Genomic DNA, 23308 nt, shown 5'->3' with positions numbered 1-23308 from the left:
GTATATGTGAGCACAAACAGTAGGAGAGAAGCAAATAGATAAAGGGCTGAAATTGGCTAACACTAGGCAAAGTGCAAATACGTCACAATGAGATCATGACTACGCTAATTACCATAGTACATCATCTATCAACATTTAGCTACTTTTTTAGAAGGTTTTAGCTGATTTCCATTGAAGTTTTAATTGTTTACAGCGGTTCCACAAAAGTTTTCCACTATGTCCTCAGTTTTGCACATTGACCATACACAGTCCAGCCATATAGTAGGTTTTGACCTAGTCTTGTTGAGGGTTAAGACTTGGTTTTAGGGTTAGGATTAGAATTAGGTTTAGGTTATTGGGTGTCTGTGTCTGCGTGCGTGTGTGTGTGTGTTTGTGTGTGTGTGTGTGTATACACCTTATAGAAATCACTGAATGAATCATTCTGTTCTTAACCTTTTTTCAGATTGCACAGGGATTCTGCTTGTGTCCATTGTCACCAAAATTGCTAAAATAATTTGTTGCATTCATGCATGCTTGCGCCCCAAATTTGTGCTAACCTGCACTTGTGTTCAATTTCAGGAAGGATGAACATTTAATCTGTTTCTGCATTTGCATGTCTTAATGCTGGGTGTCTGCTTCAATTTAAGAGGGAATGTAAAGGTGATGGGATTAAGTAAATAACATTTTTGCAATTATGCTGAGCTTGGATATTTTCTGTCTTCTCCTTTGATAGAAAAGCTAACCTGATACTTCGCAGGGTGGAGAAGATTAGCCATTACTGCCGGTCCCTCTTGCGCAGCACCCACATTCAGAGCCGCACTGACACCATGGCATATGTCTACTGTCTACTGAGCGAAGAGGGCCGACCTCCCAGTAACACCTGGCAAAGCTCTTTACACGAAAGTCGCACTACCTGCATGGAAAAGCTCATTTCTGTACAGCGTAACACATACAGCAACACCAAACTCCGATGAGACATGAGTTTGGAGATGAGCGGCGCGTCTTTTTTTTTCCTGCAAAATGACATCATTGATTGATGTATTTCGTCACTCCACTCTGCAGCAGGTGTTTCTTAAGTGACTGGTGCATTTTGAAAACCAGGAGAGACTTAAAAAAAACCTCAGAATTCACTGGACATGTTGAGGAAGCTACCAAAAAACATATTTTTGTGTGGCCTACTTTTATTATAAGACAGAAGATTTAAAAAAAATCTGGAGTGAGCATATTTCTCAAATGCAAAATGCCAGTGATTGCACATATCAATGAGAAACTGCAGTTTGAACATGTAAAATATCATTCAGCCAAGAGAAAAACTATTTGGCGTAAGTACTTTGAATGTAATATTGTAGTTTCTTTTTGGTGCTTTGAAGCTTACCTGGCAGGAACACTTAAAAGAGAGAAAAAAAAAAAGGAAAAATCAATAGCATAACTTATTTGCCTTTACTACCATCATTTGAAAGGAGAAACTGAAATGTGTTAAAGCCATTTAAAAATCACTTACTTGTTTTCAAGTTCACATTAATTAAAAAAAAAGAAAAATCTTTGCTTCATGAATTTAAAATCAGTAAGTGAGAAACTATGTAGTTAGTCTTGTATTACATTTGATAGATTCAGTTGAAATAGCAAGGCTCTGTGTGGTAACAGGATTGACAAACAGGCCACTGACAGCCTGTTGAAATTATGCAAAGACAGAGTGGATGACATTCAAACATCATAGTATTCATAGACTTTTAATTCAGCTCTGATTTCAGTGCTGAAATCCTAAGAATCCCTTGTCGTCTCCCTTTTTAGTACTAGAGTACCCAAAAATAAATACTATTGAAAATACAGTAACTAATTTCAAGGACATTTACTTCACAGGCAAGAAATTGACCTGAACACAGATTTGTGCACCCAGAACAAAAAAGACAATGCTTTTGCCACACTGAAGTTTGTAAAGAGAATGCTTTAAATAATGTGAGCGGTTTTGGTGTGTGACTAAAGACACCAACAGTATAGATATGGGAAAAAATGAAACAAGATGCTATAACTAGATTCAATAATTTCCGCAAACCCTTGTAAAATGCCTGTAATCTAATAAATTACAACTTTTTGATGGAATGTGACTCATGACAGAAGTCATCAGTTGACATGTGCTGCAACTTGAAAATAGATATCTAATACACAGATAAGAGGGTACTATTAGACATTACGGTCACATTGTGGTAAAAATATGGTAACGAGCTATTCAGACCCGAATATGCCGAATGCATCTTTGAAAAGCCGAATTTGATATTTGCCCATATCTATGTGCACTCCTAGAAAATATGGCAGGCAGTATAATAACATGATAATTTTGAGGAAAATGTTCAGGTGGCCAAACAGTTTGTGTCAAACCAACTGTAACCATGTGAGGTACTGTACACTGAATTGTGAAGAATCAGTGACTGTAGGGATCACCTGTGGTCCTTTTTTAATCTTGTTTTTCAGGCCAACGTCATATCTTCAAAGCCATGGATATTGTTTAAATGAGGATAAACAATGCCTTTTTTTCAATGTTTTCATCTCATGTGATATGAATTGTAATAATAAATTATTATAGTGTAAATTTTAAATTGTAAAAAAAAAAAAGACATCTGTATTATTATGTGGCTTTGATTGTCCTTTTCTGAAGAATGTGAAATATTAAAAATGTATATAAAATCAGAAGACTATTCTTTCAGCACCACAATGGAATTATTACATTACAAATGACGACAATGATTTAGGTTAAAAAATCATTCTTACTGGAACAGCTGTGGAGCATTTATTTAAACCTATTTTGACATCAAAAGTGCAAAAACAATTTAACCCCCCCCCCCAAAAAAAAAAAAATTAATTCCAAAATTTACCACATCTGCAGATGTTTTCCTCAAGTATTTACTGAAAATTTTCTGTGTAGCTTTCCCAATTTTCATGAATAATATTGGTTATTTTCCACCTGTTAGTTTTGGTGCGCCATGGTATTGATTCATTTTAACTTAAAAAATACTTTACTTTAGAAATACATAACTTTCAGTTTGCATCCAGTGAAGCCAAAAAAAAAAAAAAAAACTCAGTCTACACCAAAATGTGACTCAAACAAGCCACTTCAACATAATAACAGTCACGCTGTCATTGCACATCTTAAAATAGCTGATTGAATAATTGTCACGGCGTGTTAGTTAATAGCCCATTTGATACTTTGGTACTTGATACTCCCACACTTCCTTGTGTAATCTTGAGTGCTCGTCTTGTGGTGCTTTACCTCATATCAGAAGAAACCGAAGAACGGGATGTTGTTGCCGCAACTGGAAAGTGTTAACACATGTCGGAACACCCACATCCAAAACCAATTGTATTCATGACTTTAAAGCACATATTCACTTTTTTTTTTCACACAAGTGTTAATTATAACTGAAAGTTTTGAGTCTTGTGATTCTACAATGTGAACTTTTTGTGTTAATACATCAACAGCTGATGATGCTTGATGAAAAATACTGTATCTTGCAAAACCTCCCCGCATGTCATACTTCCTACATAATGTATATATGCATTCAGCTAGGGGGGTTTATATTGGTCCATATTGAAGGTAAGATGTCAGTGAGTTTTATCAATGTCAGTACGTTGGTTGGCCCACCACTTTGGTCCAGACTAAAGGTTTTGGGTTTAGTAGCTGCAGTTTAACTTTTTTTAATCAGACTGTGTTCCAGTGATAAAGCGAAACATAGGTAGGTAGGCATAAGCAGCTCCAGCCATCAACACCATCATGTCACGGCATAGAGAACAATGTGGTGTTGACTTCAATGATCTGTCTTGTTAAGTGGTCAAATTTAATCTTACATGGTTTTGATCAGCTGATGTGGTGCGCATGCCTCATGTGTCCTGCCTGAACTGACACAGACCTCCCTGGAGAGAAGCCCCTGGGATACAGACCACAACAGTGAAGTTGCACAATATCACAGCAATATTTGGATCAGAATTAATTAGCATGATGGCAAAATGAGGCACAGATGAAAAGGGCTGTGATCATATTTTATGTTAGCAAATGTATGTTGCACTGCAATGCATGTTATTTCCCAGGTTTTACCCAATTTACAACATGATCCAGCTTAAAAATATTTACATTGAGCTGGGAAGGGGGGAAATCATTCACCGAACTAACAGACAGCTATCCCCTATGAATTACTCTAATTTATATCATTAACTGAAGGTGGCTATGCCTCTCTGCATGTGAGCTGCTGGGAAGCATTTTCTTTTTCCATCTCCCTCAACAAACTATTCCTTTAAGCTCAGATCCAGTTTCTTTCCAGTCATGCAACATTAACTGCACTTTAAAAATCAGTAGCTTGATGTTCATTCTCACAAATTAGGCCATTAACGTCATTGGTGTGCCAGGAACAGCACTCGCATTTCCATGCCAATGTATCAATGGAGGCTTAAAGAATGAGTTCCTCTTTTATAACCACCTCAGCACTTTTTTTTTATTTTGAAAGGGCTCACTATGTATCTTTGGTACCTCAATGACTTCCAGAAGAAACATACTCTTTAGAGTCATTCAAGAGTTAAAAATACAATATGAAGCAGCTCCTAAATTAACCTGGACACACGTATGCAGGATGATTTCAGCAATGACGAAAAAAAATCAATCTAACTTCTTAAGAACTGACCACACTCCTCCAGCTTATGTTCACTTTAACCAGTGTTTTATTTCTACACAATAAATGACAGCAAAATGAACATGATACTCATCTTTATGACTCTTCCTTATGAAAATATAGTACACATCAGACATGTTTTGCCATGTACCAGAGCACCAAAAATATATATAATTGCAACTGTGAAAACAGAGAGAAACATTGACTGAAACATAAAAGTCCAATCTGTTGTATATGTGCCTGAAAAAGTGCATACTGTGTAAGAACCAAAGAGAGAGGAGGCCATCAGAGGGAGGGAGGGAGGGACTACTGAGTCTGATGGCTACCTTTACAGTGTTGGTGAAATTCTCAGCAAACACAAAGGCATAGGGATAAGACTCAACAATATACAGTATGGAGAAATGAAAGCTGTTGGTTGGTGCCCGTCAACTGAGACAAATTTTCAATGAACTTCTCAATGCATAACAAAGATCAGTCAAGTTTGATTATGAGGATCAATTTCAACAGACTCCTAAGACCCAGAAATGACCATTATGATTTTATTCATCTTGACAACAAATAAATAATTTATGACTCAATGGATAAATTCATGGTTTAGACAACTGACAACAGTGCTTGTACTAAGCAGTTATGAACAAAAAAATGCTGACAGCGAGTGGTGTGGTAAAGCATCACAGATCTTTTTTTTTTTTAGTTGTTTTTTTTTTTCTGCCTTGCAGGTGATACTTTGACACAATGCACAACATATTCACGGTTCATCTCTTTGTATAATAGTTATGATAAAAATCAAAGAGCTACTCCCAAACAGTTAGTACATGGTTTGCAAATACAATCATCATATAATATTATTATTTACATCTTAAAATATATTTGTTGAGCAATCAGGTACGAAACATCGCAGTAATACCACTAGATATCCACATAATATGTAAATACATTTTTTTTTGTACTTCCCACTTAGAAAAAAGGACAATTCACCTTTTTTATTTATTGAGGGATAAGGAAACAGACATAAGTGGACCATTCTATAACCAGAGGCCTGTGAGAGGTACTTCATGTGTTACAATACACAAAGAAAATGTCTTACAACAAGATGGCACATCAGTATTTTTCTCCACAATGATCTGAGCAAAAACATTACGGCTTCAGACACTCTTTCTTACACTCCCTATCGCTTTGTAATGCGTTACACACTACAAAGTTTCTGCCATTTTTAGACGAGCAATACAACAACTAGGTGTTAAATTAGAAACAGAGGAACGACTGTTGGTGGAAAATGTGGAGAGGTATCAAAGCCTGTCAAAAAAGACTGCTATACAAATCATATTATGTGATAAGCATAGGCTCCAGGTGAGAAGAACTGTGTTCCTTCAGCCTAACTTCAAACGGCTCTGTAAGCTGGGCAAACATCCTCTCTCATTTTCACAGGACCAGCTTGACCCTGGCCGCCCTGTGCAGGCATACCTGACAGTGACAGATGAGGCAGTGTGTCGAGGAGAAGTGAGGTGGAGGTGTGGGCGCAGGAGGGAGGGGTGGTGGGAGTCCCAGAGAGGGACGGCTGCCACCCCTAGGAGAAACTCTGACTCATTGGCCTCGGCTTTTTGCCAGTCAGCACTGGCCACCCCTGGCCCAGGGGCAGCCTCTGTGGGTACACATTTTCACACCTGGGCAAATAGCTAGACAGGCCAGGAAAAGCAGCCCACCCATCCCTACCTCTCTCCCTGCCCACCTTCTAGTTTTCCCCCTTCCATGAAAACTCTATCTTGGGTACCTTCAGCTGCCTTTTGACCTCCAATCCCTCTTTTCCTTCATTTTTGATCCCTCTCTTTGCCACTTGCCCATTTTCTCCTGCCCTCAGCCGGCTGTGTACATATATTCCTTGTGCCTTACACTGGCTCTGACAACATGGTTTGCTATATTATGGATTTATGTACTTGACCATTTTATATTTGGTTCTCTTTTCACAACTCGTTGTACATATGGCTAATGTGTGCATTTAAAAAAAAAAAAAACTTACATTCTGGTTTTAAAGGGAAAAAAAGATACACTGCACTGATAACATTTAAACATGGTGAATCCTCATTGGATGTAAGTGTCCATCTACACTTAATGACCAATGAGATTTCTTTCATGGTTGTAGGCTTGAAGTGTCCTGTATGTCTGATCAACGCTTGATGACAGTGATCACAACAGAGTGTGATGACAGAGACAAAATGACAGTTTTGACTTACAACCAATAATGTTTTTGTTTATAAGAACAATGTAAAAAATAACTTACATGGACATTAAATATAACTTAAAAAAGTATAACACTCTCAATAAATAGTTCTACTATTTACACCATTTTTATGAGACGCAAAAATGTCACTAAAATACCAAAAATATAGAAGCAGCAAACATTACAGGCATGAGGTACAGCAAGGGATCCTGTGATGACTACAGTAGAGAGGTGATGTCCTCATCCAATGCGCAATCTTATACTTTCTTCCATGAATTTCTTGGTTAGCTATGGCTTAGGGGTACTTTCTCCAATATTAAGAATAGAATTTTTCAAGCTGACATGCAGTCACATTCTGTAGCCTTTCTGATAGTAATAACGATGAGTTGTTTTGGTATCCAGACATTGACTGATGATACAAGTAATTATTGAGGAGGATATTTATAAGTTAGTCGAAGTAGGTGGGAGCAACAACGGGTTATATTAATTCAGTTTATAGGATGAAGGGAAGGATCCAATCACAGATTTCATATTCATCCATTCATATGGCTGGAATGTCTTTCCAGTGACCTCAGTGGCAGATGATGAACCACAGTACTGCGTGTCGTTGGCATAGTGTAGTGATTGCAGGTCAGTCTCTCCCCACTGTTAACAGTTCTATGTAAAGCAGCAGTATCTGGAGTACTAATATTACATATAATTTGATAATATCAACATAATACATGTTTTTTTATTTTTTTTTATTTTTTGTTTTTTTTTAGTTTTTTTATTTTATTTTTTTTTACCAGGGCTATATATTTTTCATATAAAGTGTTAAATGCAATCTTTGAGGATGATGTAGCCTTTAGAACATCCTTACAAAGTTTCATATTTCATAAAAGTTACAAAGTCTTTCAAGAGTCCCTTTTAATGGGAATTTCTTCATTTAAGCTTTTCCTTCAACTTCGGCATCTCTAGGTTTCTCCAAAATGTACACCTTTGACCTAAGATGATGTATTACTCAAACATCAGGGCAAAACAAAAGCTAGACCTTAAATATGTGACAATATACTGTATTTCTATAAATGATGCATTGGTGTGTACCCTATTTTGTAAGATTTGGAGCCTCTATGGATGATGGAAGATGAATATATGGTTCATAGTGACTATACCTCCCTACTTCATTGATAACATTGAATGCAAAGCAAGTTTAGGTCGAGAGGAGTATCTAGGGTCAGATACAACTAAAACACTAATGACAGGAAAGCTAATAGCAACACAGGGAGTCAAATGACCGAATATCATACATTTTGTTTCAGATCACCATTCTCATAATAGCAGCTTCTAAACATTTTTGAAAGATATACTTTTTCTTCTTACATGGCAACTAAAAAGTGCAGTAACTGAGGTCAATAATACAAACACTGATTAAATATGACATTTTGTAAAAATGAAATACATGAAAACCAAAAACAAAAAAACCTAAAAACATTTTTCAACGCTCCTGTCCATCAAGGACATATAGTAATATTTATACAATATTTTTGATTTTTTTTCTTTGTATTTGGTGGAAAATAATACATTTTTCACTTTTTCTGTATGTTGTGGTATTGTCTTATTCACTAACCTTGGTTTTAGAATGACATGAATTTGGTCTTACTTTGCCTTTTGTACAGCTTGTTGTGTACAATTGTTTCCCTACTTATGAGCATGATCTGGAATGCTATAGCAGCCTAATATGAGTCAGAGGGACCTTGCCATTGACCCAAATGAAATGAAAAGTTATAATCATGCTGATTGTAACCATAGCTATTGTTGCAGCCGAATAGGAGCAGCAAAATTTGGACCAATATGCCAAGCAGCCTTCATTATCCAATGTGCATGAGAAAAACTAGTGTATATGTGTCTGGAATGCAGAGTAACAAAACACAAAGCTGTTGTAGCAGTCATATAATCTAATGAAGTTAATTGGTGGGGACAGACACCCAAGTTCACAATACTGAAAAGTGCTGATCACAACCAAGTGCACTTTTTACTGCAGAGACAAACATAACGACAAAATTAACTACTTAAACAGAGAATCTTAGGGACCTTTGATCATATTGTGACTGCTAATCCTGTATTGACGTATAATGTACATCCAAATGTCATTTTCATGTACAACATTGTTGCCTACAGAGCTAGAGCTGAGAGTCCGATACTACTGGGAGAGGAGAGAATGAGAGAGAGAGAGGTGTGTATGTGTTCTTGCGTGTGTGAGTGTGTGTCAGATGTGGTCTCCTTCCACCTATAGTCATTCTCACTAAGAGCTATGGCCTATATCCAGCCCTTTATTTCTGTACTCTTGTGTGACTGTACTGTAAAGTACTGTGCAATCAAAAAAGCCACAGACTCCTGACAAGCATTGACTACATTCTGAACAGGGCTGGGATAATTTTATTTTCAGTTTAAACATTTTAAATCAGTGCTTGAGATAACAAAGTTTTCATCAAGCGCCATGAGGGAGGAGTTTGAACTGAAACTAAAATCACCCCAACCCAAAGTGAGGTGTTATCGATGACATTCTTTAAGTCGTGGTCAAATATATGTAGTATTTCTTGGGCAGTTGGGTTAAATGGGAATGACAAGTGAGGTTCTGGGTTTTTTTAAAGTTCTTAGTGCATTTCATATGTGATGTTGTCAGCATGTATTCTGTATTGATGTGAGCTGAAAGTATTATGTAATAACATGCAAGTATGAACGAAAGCTATAAAGAGGTACTGTAAGCAGCAAGGCAGACAAAGCTGTCTAGCCCCATTAGATATTAAGATGTGACAATGGCAAGTAGCAGCAAACACAGTAACAGAAGACATGCTAAAAATGTTTTAATTATTCATTCAGGATTTTGATCTAAGTATAAAATTGTCTCAGGATATTTGTTTCTGTGGTTGGTCAACAATTAGTTGACATTTTGTTGTGTATGTTTGTGTATTTCATTTTGGCTGTTGTGTTGAATCTGTGGCTTGAAACTTAACAATATGGCTGTCTCATTCCCCACCAAGCTAAGAATAACCTCTAATGCCTCTGATGTGCCTATGAAGAAACACACTTTACTGAATAAGGACACAGAGATACAGAATGTCTGACCAGTTTGAAACCAGGAATGATATAAGCACAAACTTCTAGCCCCTCCAAAAAGGTGTTGAACATGCCTTCAAAAAGTCTGAGGATTATTTTTAACATTTGTTTTGATTTCCTTCATATTTGCAAAACACAGAGCCAACATCGACACAATCCCCAACTTGCACATTTTGAGTTACCTTAGGTCCAATCATATGATTGCAGAGCAAGGTCACTAAAATAGACACTGAAGCCAGCACAAAACTGAACAAAAGGCATGCTACCTAGGCTTGGTTATGTTTTAGTTTTTTTTGTTTGTTTGTTTTCTTATTCTTTCAAAAAATGTCTGTTTCATGTAATTTTTTTCTCCTTGCTATATAGGTTTTTCTTTAAACAATGATATTGCAGGTTTTACTTTCCTTTCAGCTGAGAAATGAAGTTTTCAGTGGAGTCTCATGAGTCCCATCCTCTTTTCTAGATCTTTCTGTGATGTGTAGGCGGAGGCATTTTAGCTGGTTGGGGTTGCAGTATGGATGGAGAGGTATGCCTGTTAAGCAGCATGTGCAGGAAATTGGAGGCCGAGAGGAGGATGAAGGAGGGGTCTGCCTCAGCCACTCTGGCTGTGTTGTGTTGGAGCAAGGTTCCTGGGACGTTGAACAGAGGTCCCTGCTCAGGTTGGTCACCCCAGGGAAGGGACATGTTCATCCTTTCTGTTCTCTATAGCATTGGGATCCCGACAAGAGCACTCATCCCGTATGTCGCAGGACATGGGGAATGGAATCACCTGGGCAGGAGACACAAAGATATTTACATTCATAAAGTGTAATCGCATTTAACTCTACAACCCACTGGACCATTAGGTGCATCCATTATAAATGCATATTGGGTGGTCAAAAGAGGTTTAAATCCACAGCAATAATTTTAAATTAAAGTCAAGATCCAAAGTGTCCATAAACATCAAATATGTATAGGATGAATTTCAGGGAAATGTGTTCTATAAAATCAAATTCTTTAAAATCTTTTCCATTTGATATAGTGGTGCCACCATAAACAAATGTGCTATAGCAAGTAGAACAAGAAAAGAAAAGAAGTAAATGATAAGGTGCACATTCCATGAGGCAAACCACCCGATTTGTTGCTCCATGGAATAAACTGCCATGTGATCATGTAGTGTCTAATCATTTTTTTTCTTGGTTGTATTACATTTGTTATTATATAATCTTCCCAGTGGGCATGCGCATCACCTAGCTTTCCCCATCTCTCTCTCTGTCAGATACACCCACAAGAACATACACAAGCTAGCTCAATCTGTTCCTCTCTCGTCATAGTTGATGTAGACCAGATTCTTGTAAATATCAAACAGGTTTAAAATCAAATTGGCGTGGTTCTGATTAAACTATTTGTCTCATTTTGTATTGGGTACACAAGCTCTGTGTACAAAGTGTACCTAAACCTCATTGTTAGGCACTAAAGCCTCAGTACTGCTGCTATCGTAACAGTTCAATACTATTCTACTTGAATTCACAGAAGGAAATGTTTTTGGTGCATTTGACACAGAAGACCCATAATATATCACAATAACTGAATATCAGAAAAATGTATATCCCAGTTTCTGTCTGATGTAAAAGTTATATACTACAGGTGAAAATAGAATCGGAAGATGATTAGCGATTGCCCCTGGCGTTTGATGTCACTGGATAACGCCAGCAACTCGTCACCAGCACCAGCTGCTGCTGCCTTGTCTGCTCGCCTCTCGGGGGACCTGCTTCAGCTGTTTGGGTACACAGAATGTGTCCTCCTTCTCCAGGCCAAACAAGGAACACATGTAGTCCCAGTCATGGAAGGCAGGCAGCGGACCGACGGCATGTCTGCATTTGTGTCCTGGTGGCTTATCAGATCAATCTGTGGAGGCCTGCGGCTAGCATCACTTTTTCTTATTAGGGCTAAGTGGTATTGCCTCTTTTGCACAATGGATCTCAGTACACAATGTAAATGGAAGGACAATACAGGCCGCTTTACCCAGCACGTATACATAGTTGACAGCGCGCCTCATGCCAAAGACAGGTATTAGTTCAGTGCTATTAGTGAAAGCTGTCTGGCAGCTATAGGTGGAGTTGTTTCCAGGGGAGGGTCATAGCGCAATTATGTGAATATGGAGTAGCTGCTGTATAATTACACTGACTATTACTGTAATGTCATCAAATAAATTACATCAAGAGCTAATACTATCTGGGAGGTTAATCAGGTAATTACTGAATGCATTAGCTAAGGCTGACTAAGAAATGAGAATTTCCCATCCTCTAAAAGAAACATTCATAATAGTGTCCACTGTATTGTACAAGTATAAACTCCAAAGTTTATACTTTGTAATAATTAGTCACTTCCTGAGTGACTAATTATTACTAAATGTATAAAACCAGATTCATCTTGTTATGCTAGATATTAATGGAAACCTCATTGTGAGCTGTGACAGGTTGGTAACAGAGTATATATTTATTTGTGTAAAATCAGATTTTTTTTTTTTTAAAGCAGATTTTTTAAAATCAGATTTTCTGGGATTTTTCAGATTTTTGGGGATTTTTAATCATCCTTTCTTACAATTTACAGCTTTCTTTTAGGTGTGCTAAAACTACATCATAAAATTAGTCTCACATTTTGCTTTGATAGCACTGTAAAGTAAAAGCCTAAAATGTAAAATGTTATAGTAACTGGTAAATGCAAAACACAGGAAACAGCACCAATAGTTTGTGAGAGTCAGGGATTTGTAGACAGCAGTTCTGCGGAATGACAGGGGGAGCATGCTAGTCACTAAGGAGCGGTGACGCAGGCTCTCCTTTGAAATGGGGTATAAAATAAGTTGTGTGTGTGTGTGTGTGTGTGTGTGTGTGTGTGTGTGTGTGTGTGTGTGTGTGTGTGTGTGTGTGTGTGTGTGTGTGTGTGTGTGTGTGTGTGTGTGTGTATAGAGGGGAGGGCGGTGGTTGTTCCTAATGTGAGGACCAGGTGGGCAGTGCCCAGACTCCTCTGAGAAAATGAGGCCTACATATGACGACTTTACAAGCCCAGGGCCGGACACACTTCAGAAACAGCTGTCAACCACGTGAGCAGTGTTTCCTCTGTGGCATTTTGAAGTTGAGAACATGAGGCTCCTCTCTCTCACCTAACTCTTTCTCAGTTTAATTACACTATCTCTCAGTTTTGCACATTTACAGTGTCTCCTTTAGAGTCTCTTTCTTACTTTACCTTACTTTATCACTTCTCTCTTTTGGAGCACACTTCTCCACTACACCTCCCACTTCCCTTCTACACCTCACTTCCCCTCCAAGGCCACTTCTGTTTATCTCTCTATCTAGAGAAGGATGGTGGGTGGCAAAATTGACATGGTTTCCTTTGACCTTGACCTCCAGGGTGGCTGGGCCAGCTGCCACATCTGGCCCTGACTTGAGGTTCTCTCAGGGTGGCTGGGAAATGGGACTGGCTGGCCTTGTGGGCCTGGGGGCCCTCATGTTGCCCCATGTCCCAGGGCTGGAGGAGGGCTGGGGGAGGACACCCACTAACAGCAACATGAAAGCCCTTCTGAAGAACGGAGACCTTGTCAGAGCCCCATCCTTCAATCTCAGGAACAGGTCAAAATAACACAGAGTTCCTCTCTACATTTCTGTGTGTGCAGTATGTGCGTGCTAGTCAGTGCTTAAAGGAAAGAAGGTGGTGTGGGGGGCACAGGCCTGGGGAAAAGGGGAACTGGCTGATATGGGGATGCATAACACACTGTTCATTAGGATGTAAGTGAGGTTATTAGAATGTATTACAACTAGTAACATTTCAGACACATCTTAGCCAACACGGTACATCTGTTTTTTTCTAAGGTGTTTTCCGTATAAATAAATATATACATATCATCACAAATATTACCATCTCTGTCTACATGAGTTAAGAAACATACAACAACATGGTGCACAGCAAAGCAAATGGAAACATATGGCCTCTGTCATGAAAGGAACACAAAGTGAGATGTGCCCCGACTAACTCATGCACCTATGGTCAGTCTCATGATTTCAAACACCCGTGCATGAAAGCGCTATCACTCGGTCATTGTGTATTGCAACAGTTAAGATCAATTATAAATATGACAGAGTACAGACAAATCACTGTCCGGAACCACTGAGCCAAATGTGACATCTGAGAAGAATCCATGGTAATTGAGGAGAATAATATACAGTATATACAAAACTTGAATATGTGTGTATATATATGGGTGTGTGTGTGTGTGTATATATATACGTGTATATATACATACATATATATATATATACATATACATATACATATATTCATATACATACATATACATATATACATATACATATACATATACATATATATATACATATACATATATATATACATATGTATATATACATATACATATATATATACATATGTATATATACATATACATACATATATACACATTTATACATATATATACATACATATATACATATATATACATACATATACACACATATATACATATATATATATATATACATATATATACACATATATACACACACATTCATATACACATATATACACACACATATACACACACATATATATATATATATATATATATATATATATATATATATATATATATATATATATATATATATATATATGTATGTATGTATATGTATATATATGTATGTATGTATATGTGTATATATATATGTGTATATATGTATATGTATATATATGTGTATATACACGTATATATATACATATATATATATATAAACATATATATACATACATATATATGTGTGTGTCTATGAGTCCTGTCAACGGGAAATAAAATCAACTTAGCTCCCTCAAACATTTAAAAAAATAAAGAGCTGTCGATGGCACCAGTTTGTGGCATCCAGTTATTTGAATATTTGATGTAGAATATTTTAAGGCAGAAAATGATAGGCTCTCAAATGTCCAGAAAGAAGAATATTACTCCCCACTGGTCAATACTCTATAACATCTATGTATATCCATGTACCTGTAACAGCTCCAAATGTGCAGTCTGTTAGAAATACTGTATAATATGTGTGGGTTTTGTAGGAATAAATTAAATGTAAATCTGCTAACAGACAAAAAACCCAGAGAAGCAAATAACATTTTAAAAGGGAGCAAAGGGCTTTGTCTATGTGAGTCACCAACACAGACGTAGGGGTTAGTGGTCAGGGGTGGCTATCACGGACCATCAGCTAAGACACAAACATCAATCGTGGCACATAGCAAGCCACGTAGTGAGCATACTTGTGCCAGACTGAGAGTTATAAACAGGGGTGAGGGGCTGAGAGATCTCAGCACTTACCCAAGGCCCCACCACCAACGCAGACAGAAAAACATACAGGCACATTTAGAAATAGTTGTTTTAGTATAACTGTATAACTATATAATCGGTGCCCTATGCGTACTGCTTCCAGCATCCAAGAAAGGAATTCCTTCCAAACCAAGGGGGGTGGAGGGGACCTACAAAAAGGGTCTTGCGCAGGCAAACCTCAGAAAGGCATACTCTTGCCTCCTCTCCTCCCTGCCTCTCCAAATCCAGCCAACAGCTTGCAACTATTAAGGGGAGATCCTGTGGTGACCTTACGTGCAGCCAGTCCTTACACCTTCAAAGCTCCTGGAGTGGAATAATACACAGCAAGTCATCCAGAACTCCTTAATACACAAATCTCTACCAAAATAAAAGACGAGAGCAGCATTTGCTGGGAAGGGGAGTAAAAGTAAATGAGCAACTGAGTTCCATTGCTTTGCACTTTAGTTTTATTTCTCTTTTTCTCCCCCTGTACTTATTCAGCTTTATCAGGATGAAACTTGGGGATCTGAGGAAAAAAAGAAGAGGAGGAGCAGGAAATATTTAATAATTGATAAACTAATTCCTACAATAGCTTTTAAGCTTGTTTGGAAGGAGCAGAAATTGCTCAGTTGTTGTATCTGGAAGAAGTTGTATCACATTCCAAAAATTATGAATTTTCATATTGAACCCCTTGAATCATTTCATATTTGAAAGCATGGTATTTGATGTTGGGAAACATAATAATAAATAATCATGCAACTGCTGCAAAGAAGTGGCTTAAGCATGTTCTGCTAAGGAGGGGTGAGCAGATGTTTTCATCAGTGTGTTGTATCTCCTCTATCAGTCGACTGAAGACATAAAAGTGGTATGCACATTTGGTTTTGGGTAAGAGGAGGGTTTTTTTTTAACCTTTGGGCTCTTTTGATAGACTAAAAGGACAAAAGATATATGACTCTGAAAGTGTGTGTGTGTGTGTGTGTGTGTGTGTGTGTGTGTGTGTGTGTGTGTGTGTGTGTGTGTGTGTGTGTGGAAGGGGTCGTACCATTGTTCTCATGTGCTCACAACACACTTGGGACAACAACACCGACCAAGATTCCCACTGAGTCACCAGACTTGTGCATAACAAATGGTGGCTGGTGTATCTGTTAATGTGCTGTATGTTGGTTTATGTGTGAGAGAAACTATTAAAGGGAGAAAGAGAGAATATGAATCAGTGAGAATGTGAATGAGTGTGTGTTTGTTTGTGTTTGGAGGGGGGGATTCCGGTGTTCATAAGAAACTTCTCTCACAGATCAGAAGGAAAAGAAGTTAAAAAGCAAACGTAACCAAAAAAAAGTTACGAAATCAGTCTTTCAAAGTAGCTGGGTAAAATACTAAAAAGAAAAAAAATCTGCTTAACCATAAGTTGAAATTCGGATTTTGGATAGTGCAGTTCCCTAGTAATAAAATCACTAATAAAAAATATTTGAAAAGACCAAAACCAACAATGGTTGGGAAGTTGCAGTGAGAGATAGACTACTGTCTCAACCCTGTTTGTGGTATCAAACCCATTAGTTCCTACTGAAAATTTAAATCTTTAAAAAAAAAATTCAAATTTTTTTTTTTAAAAATTACAAATACATACTTTCACTTTTTAAAAGACTAAATCATTTCCTAAAACAAACAGAATTCAGTTTGTAGCGAACATTACTTAATAGGAGAAAATACTGCAATTGCAGGGTGTGTGTCAGATGTGGATTAATAGATATTTGCTGTTCAGTATTACCTGGATGATGTATGTGGGATTGACTCCCACATACACCTGAAATAAACTACAGTGACCATGTTCATTGTAATGAAGAAAGATGTCTACCATTGCAACCGCGTGTCTCATTGATGTGTTTTTAGTAGTTTTCATAATGGAATACAGTACACGGGAATAAGCTATTAGGTTTAGGCTACAGAGACAGCACTTCATAGCACGATCAATTCATTGCTGTTTTGATTTTTTCATAATATTTATTAACAATGAAAATATATAGAATATTACTAGACAGTCAAAGCTACCATACTTTTCGGATGCCTGTATTTTTTCTTGATGTCCATTGGAAACAGCAGGTCTGGTGTACAGTTAAGTGAGTTTTTCATTTAATTATCAATTTTTTAAATCAGACAATATTTTTAGGGTCAGATCTTTGACACTAATATTTTGTAGGTCCTCAAGGGAGTAGATTCTTAAACTCTGATATCATAATAACTACAATATATTTTTGATTTACTAAAGTGGACTTATTAAAGGCAGACTAAGAACACAATATAATATTTTTCTGTGTATAAAACAGTTGCTATGAACAGCAAAAATACAGATACTTAATAGCTGACATCAAATGACCTCCACTGTGACACAGACAACAAAATCTAGGACAATAAAATTTTGTTGGGACGAATTCTTCACGTGTGGTCTGGACAAGAACATTGATTTCCCGCTAAAGAGGAAAACATTATCTGTCTTTGTCACCAAGCAAGTATATTACACAGCAGCTTGGCGGCGAAGAACTGTCATAAATGAGTTACAGATTCCTTTTGTCATATATTGTGTCATTTCTTTTGTTTTTAGAAGTTTTTAAGCAACTCCGTCCTTCGTTGCCTGCCACGCATGTGTTCAGTTTGGGGGAAAATCAGAATCAGGTGCAAAATATCCTGTTTCTGTTTTGACGGAGTTGATCAAATGGGGATAACTGTGAGGGCTTTGCCCAAAAGGAATAAACAGCTAAATCTAAAAGCTTAACTAAACGCAAGTACCAAAACGATAATAAATACAGAGGAAATTTAAATGCGGACAAAAAAAAAAATCAAAGTAATCAAATAAATCAACAAGATAAATGTTGTCAGGAATGTTGTCTGGCTAATTTAAAAACTGACATTCAGGTTAATTTTAGTTTCATACAAATAAAAAGTTTATATTAGCCAAGGCACCAAGCAACATGTGCATGCAACAATTAGGCAATGGGCTAACAAGCAAAAGGGATTAAATTGAAAATCTGGCCTTCCTCTGCTCCCATATCAATGTCACATATCAGCTTCATTCCTTAGTGTTTCCTTATGGTTGTTCACCCACAGTAACTTTCTTCACACTTAGCTCCTGGCAGCTGATAAATCAAATTATGATCGTTTATTTCAGATTAATTTTTCGTCTCTCTCTGAATAGTTTTCCAGGGGACTGTTTTCTTCAAATAATGCCAGGGCCAAATGCTTTCAAGTAGAAAATGGACAAGCAGCCTGGAGTTCTTGAGCCCAGGTGAACCAACTACTGTATCATTGCGTAGCAGCCCACTCAAAATAACAATGTTTCAGTGACTGGAATGGAACTCTTCTTCACCTAATCTATCTTTGCTGGTGTGACAGAACTTGGTACCAAGTATTTACTGGGTAATTCGATCCTCCATTCGCCCGTATTTATTATTTCAGCAAACTGGTGACGCCTGTTTTGCAGATACTACTACTGACCATTGGCATGTAGCATCCTTGGCTTGAAAATACTACGGCAGTAAACCTGGGCCAGATAGCCAGTGTTATTCGAAATGTATTATCAACGCTTTTCTATAATTGTAAGGAAGAAAAAAGTTATCTGGGGAATTATCAGAAATACTCCTTTTACTCTCAACCACTGGTGGGGTGTGTCCGAGTTCGATTGACCGCAGCTGGCAGGCTGATCCCCAGCAGGGGAACAGTCTGCCAGCAGGGGAACAGCCTGCAGACAAAATAAATAAACTTTCACTGTAGCTTACAAGCCATGAGCAGACAGTGTTTTATAAGCAGTGGTATTGAAGAGTAAGGACCACACCAGACTGTAAACAGACCGAAGTGATATTTGCAGCCATGTTTACATGCTGTTTAATGTGCAGCAGCTGACCAGCTAATTAGTTATCTAGCCTGAAAATTGGAGTTAGCAGAGCAATTTCCCATGTTTGAATGTTTGTTTGGTTGCTTGTTCGACAAGCTGAGGTGCAGGACAAGGCACTCTGTGGCTTTTACATTGTGTAGCAGGCCGCAGTCTGGCTGCCAGTGAGCAGCGCTGACATTAATGCTTGATGCATATATGGTTTAAAAATTAGTGGTTTTGTCGGATGTATGGAAACAACTTCTCAATCTCCACAGACGGAGAAATGCTGTTATTCCGCAAAAAGGCAAATATAAATGCAAAAGATAGTGGGGGGCCAACTTGAAAACCAAAAAACATAAAATATAAATTTCTCCCTTTTGGTTTATGATTTTTATCTCCAAGTTGAGCATAAGACGTATGATATACAGAGATGTTTTGCAAAAACATGAATTATAATATCAGTTTTACTTAAAGGCTAATTCTAGACTAAGGACAATATTTCCGTTTAATCTTCCTGTAATTTTGGACCAGTTTTAACCATTTTCAGGAAGTAGACCAAAATGTCAAAAACCATCAAAAGCATTCATTTTTAAACCAGGGATTACTTACTTCACAACCAAATACACAATGTTCAGACCATACCTCCCTTTTCATGTATAACATGTCAATTATAAATCTGACAAGACCCACAGCCTGCTCTCCTCTCGCCCAGCTCGACCTCTTGTTGCTGCAGTAATTCCGTGGAGTTTATCCTCCCATTGGGGTCTGTCAGTAAACGTGAGTTATGCAAGTTCTGACTGCACCCCTGCACTGGACTTTAGCCAGAAGATGTAGAGATGAGATAGCGTCAATCAGCAGCAGCTAAACCACTTCAGGAGTGAGGTCACTTCCCAGCGGGCTGCTCACCGACTTTCCCACTGCTATTGAATGGTGGATACGGTACCTTACATCTGATACTAAGGTTATGAATAAAGGACAAAAACAAATCATGGACCTATGGACCTCTTTCTAGTCCAAGGTGGGTTATGTACTCTATGTTCATAAAAAAGTAGCACAGTGCAATCAAATATATGAAGGGTACTTTTTTGGCCTCATTTGTCCTAATTGCCCAGAACTAAATTTGCCAGATATCTAGCAATTTGTGATAACTGCAAAAGTCTCAGTAATCTAAAACCTGTACAAATCGGTCTTGTCCATTATTTATTTGCACCGCAAGTAACCAGACAAATTACCAGGCATATTCTAGATGCAGACTGATTGAATAAGATGGAGTATCGCACAGGAGTGATATTTTAAGACAGAAGTCTTATTTTTCTGTCAGTGACTGACCAGGGATAACACGGGCTCTTGTCAGAACTGCTCATGGCACAGGCCAGAGAAGCAGATGCTGCAGCACAGAAGCTATAATACACTTCCATTCAGATCCCTTGCCAGCAGCTGGAAGGAATGAGCCAGAAAAAGAACCTCCTTGAATTTAGAGAGGTACTACCACAAAGATGACCAAACTTTTTGAAATGTATATCTTAATGTTGAAATACATATTCCAAGTTCACATAGTCATGACCGCTATCCTGTGATAAATAAGTTAGATTAAAATTACTACCTGTATTTTGGGTAATGGTATAAATACAGGCACACTAATACGTAGACGTTTTACACATTAGGAAACAGATGAACAACAATGACTATTGATGAAGTCTGAAATCTCCCACTCTCTTGGATGTGGAATCAGTAATCTGTCTACCAGTGATATAAGGTTGGACACAAAGCAAAGGAAGTAACTATAGATGTAACAAGAGGTGATATACAGCTGTCTTCAATATTATATTCTAATCTTCCATCGTACTTACCTAGAAATTATTATTTCTAAATGTAAACGCTTGATAAAGGAAACATGCAACCTCCACGGGATGAATGGCAGTGAGAAAGTAAAGGAGTCCAAGTGGGTAAGGCGCAGGGGAAAGGAAAAACAGTCACATGTGGAAGGTGGGATTTATTCCTAAGCTATGTGTGACTCCATAGTTGGGGAACAAACACTGACTGTTGATCAGTATGACCAGGACCGAATACAATATCATCTAATTGTCTGAAGGGTGAGGTTTATTCTAAGGTACAAGAATGCCACTTACCTTCTTGGTCTTGACAGTGGATTGGCAGCAGTCTCCTCCGTCATAGTTACAGAAGGCTCTGTTGTTGACCGAATCACAGTAGTTGTCTCCCATGAATGGCTACACAAGAGAGAGACAGCATGTCAATTAGACAAAAACACTGAGTGAGGGGGGAAAAGTGCCACCGTTTATATTGCTAATTGTCTGATAATGGTTAAAGGTAATTTACTAAAAAAGCCCTTTGTTTTGGTCGTAGTTTCCTCTTGAGCTTTTCAGGGCCTTTTAGAGGTCTCTGGATAGATTTGGTGATGAATCTGATACATTAAATTTCTCTCATCTTTCAATGTGACTTTTTAAGCCCTGGGGCCAGACCCGTAAGTCAAACTGAGGACACTATAAACTATTCACTACACAAAACACTCCAATAAGGTGATTTATTGGGTTGGTCCCACCCTCCACTTGGGTTACCAATCAAGTTATCCAGTTGGCCTGAGCTGAGTAGATGATATCATTCTTCCATGAAGTGGAGTAGAATTCTGTCATATGCATTCACATATAAATTTTAAAGGAAAGACAGTTTCAGCAAGTGATCACATGACCACATCTGTATAGATTTTTGTAAGTAGTAATATATCAGTAATTACATCAAATTACAACAAGTTAATACATTTCAGTGAGCAGCACAGCAGTTAGTCTGATGACAGATACTCATATAGCAACAGCATTTTTAAATGGCTACCTGTATGTTAAGAATTATAAAATCCAAATATACTGACAAGAGATCAGTCTTCACCCACAGGTTGGTCTAAGTGTTTTGCTTGTATATCATCAGCCAGTCCATTGTCTGTCTGAACTCCATTGGCCAAGCACATTGAATAAACCCTTTATAATCCATGCTTTATATATTTAAGATCAATTTTCATTTCAGAAACGTGGAAGAATTTAAGTATTAAAGTCTTGTGTGACAGATGAGACTATTACTCCCCAAATACAAAAAAAAAAAATCTTGAATTCAGGTCAAGCCCTTACCTCACATCCTTTGATACAGTGGAGTAATTCTGGGTGTGGATACCACTTCAGTCCCATTGTACAGACTATACTCTGTAAAATAAGACAAAAGTTGGAGGGGGGTTGAATTAATTAAGAAAACTGGTTCTTTCAGTGGTTTTGTTTGTACGTCTTAGTTCCCTTATGTGCAGCATATGAACAGCTTTGCCAAAACTTTGTTCTTTTTACTTGCGTTTCAGTCTACATAACCCTAACCCTATCTTACATCACTGGGCACTTTCTAGCCCCACACACACACACACACACACACACACACACACACACACACACACACACACACACACACACACACACACAAACACCTGAGACAGTGAAACTTAGCAGTTATCAACAGGGCTCATGAGCTACACATGATTGCTTTCATTGTGAAGCCTTCTTTGATTTACACTGACCCTTTCCACATCAGAGGAAAGCTGTATAAATTGATTTTGACAAGATATAACTTGATAAAAATGGTGTTTTTATAACTAAGTTATGGCCCCAGGAGGGAAAAGATCTGAGAGCAAGAGAGAGAGATACAGAGACAGAGGTAAAGAGCCCCATGCCCTCAAATATCTTTGCAGAATGTGTGGAATCCCATCCTGTTCTCCCACTGTGCTCTTCATTGCAATGAAACAGAAAACATTTTACTCAGGGGAGGTGGGCAGCACTGTGCATAGACTGTGTACCTGCAAATGCCTTTATATAGCTACGTACTATGTACACACATTAAAATGCATACTGTATGCTCACATGACTCTGGGTGGGCATGTGTGCCTGTGCTATGTGACTATTTCTCCATAAAGTGTGTAGGGGTTGTTGTATATATGAGTCTACCTGAGCCAGAGCATGGAGAAATGTTCTGTTTACAGCTAAGTGTGTCTCCAGACTTGGATAGTAGTGTGCATGATCAAAAGTGCCATCCACAGCAAAGGACTGGCCGACCTCAGATGGTTCATTTCTCAGACCCCCCGTGTCCCAATATCTTACAAATCTGACGTGCTT

At 37.9% G+C, this 23308-nt stretch overlaps 2 protein-coding genes across 2 annotated transcripts in view; one reads left to right on the top strand and one right to left on the bottom strand.

Annotated features, from left to right (window-relative positions):
- Positions 1-2519, top strand: part of LOC120806183 (astrotactin-2-like) — a 249816-nt gene extending 247297 nt beyond the window's left edge. Inside the window, exon 23 of the mRNA XM_040157035.1 lies at positions 713-2519. Coding sequence (XP_040012969.1) covers positions 713-953 — 241 coding nt within the window. The 3' untranslated portion in view covers positions 954-2519. The remainder of the gene's footprint in view (positions 1-712) is intronic.
- Positions 2520-7657: 5138 nt separating this feature from the next.
- The window catches only part of pappaa (pregnancy-associated plasma protein A, pappalysin 1a), an 87394-nt gene continuing 71743 nt past the window's right edge, over positions 7658-23308 (bottom strand). Inside the window, exons 20-22 of the mRNA XM_040156621.1 lie at positions 22286-22357; positions 21278-21376; positions 7658-10714 (exon numbers count right to left, since the gene is read on the bottom strand). Of these exons, the coding sequence (XP_040012555.1) occupies positions 10610-10714; positions 21278-21376; positions 22286-22357 (276 nt within the window). The 3' untranslated portion in view covers positions 7658-10609. The remainder of the gene's footprint in view (positions 10715-21277; positions 21377-22285; positions 22358-23308) is intronic.

This window comes from Xiphias gladius, chromosome 20, assembly GCF_016859285.1.
Source record: "Xiphias gladius isolate SHS-SW01 ecotype Sanya breed wild chromosome 20, ASM1685928v1, whole genome shotgun sequence".
Classification (NCBI taxonomy): domain Eukaryota; kingdom Metazoa; phylum Chordata; class Actinopteri; order Istiophoriformes; family Xiphiidae; genus Xiphias; species Xiphias gladius.
The sequence above is the reverse complement of the archived record's forward strand: the minus strand, read 5'-3'. Positions and strand labels throughout refer to the sequence as shown.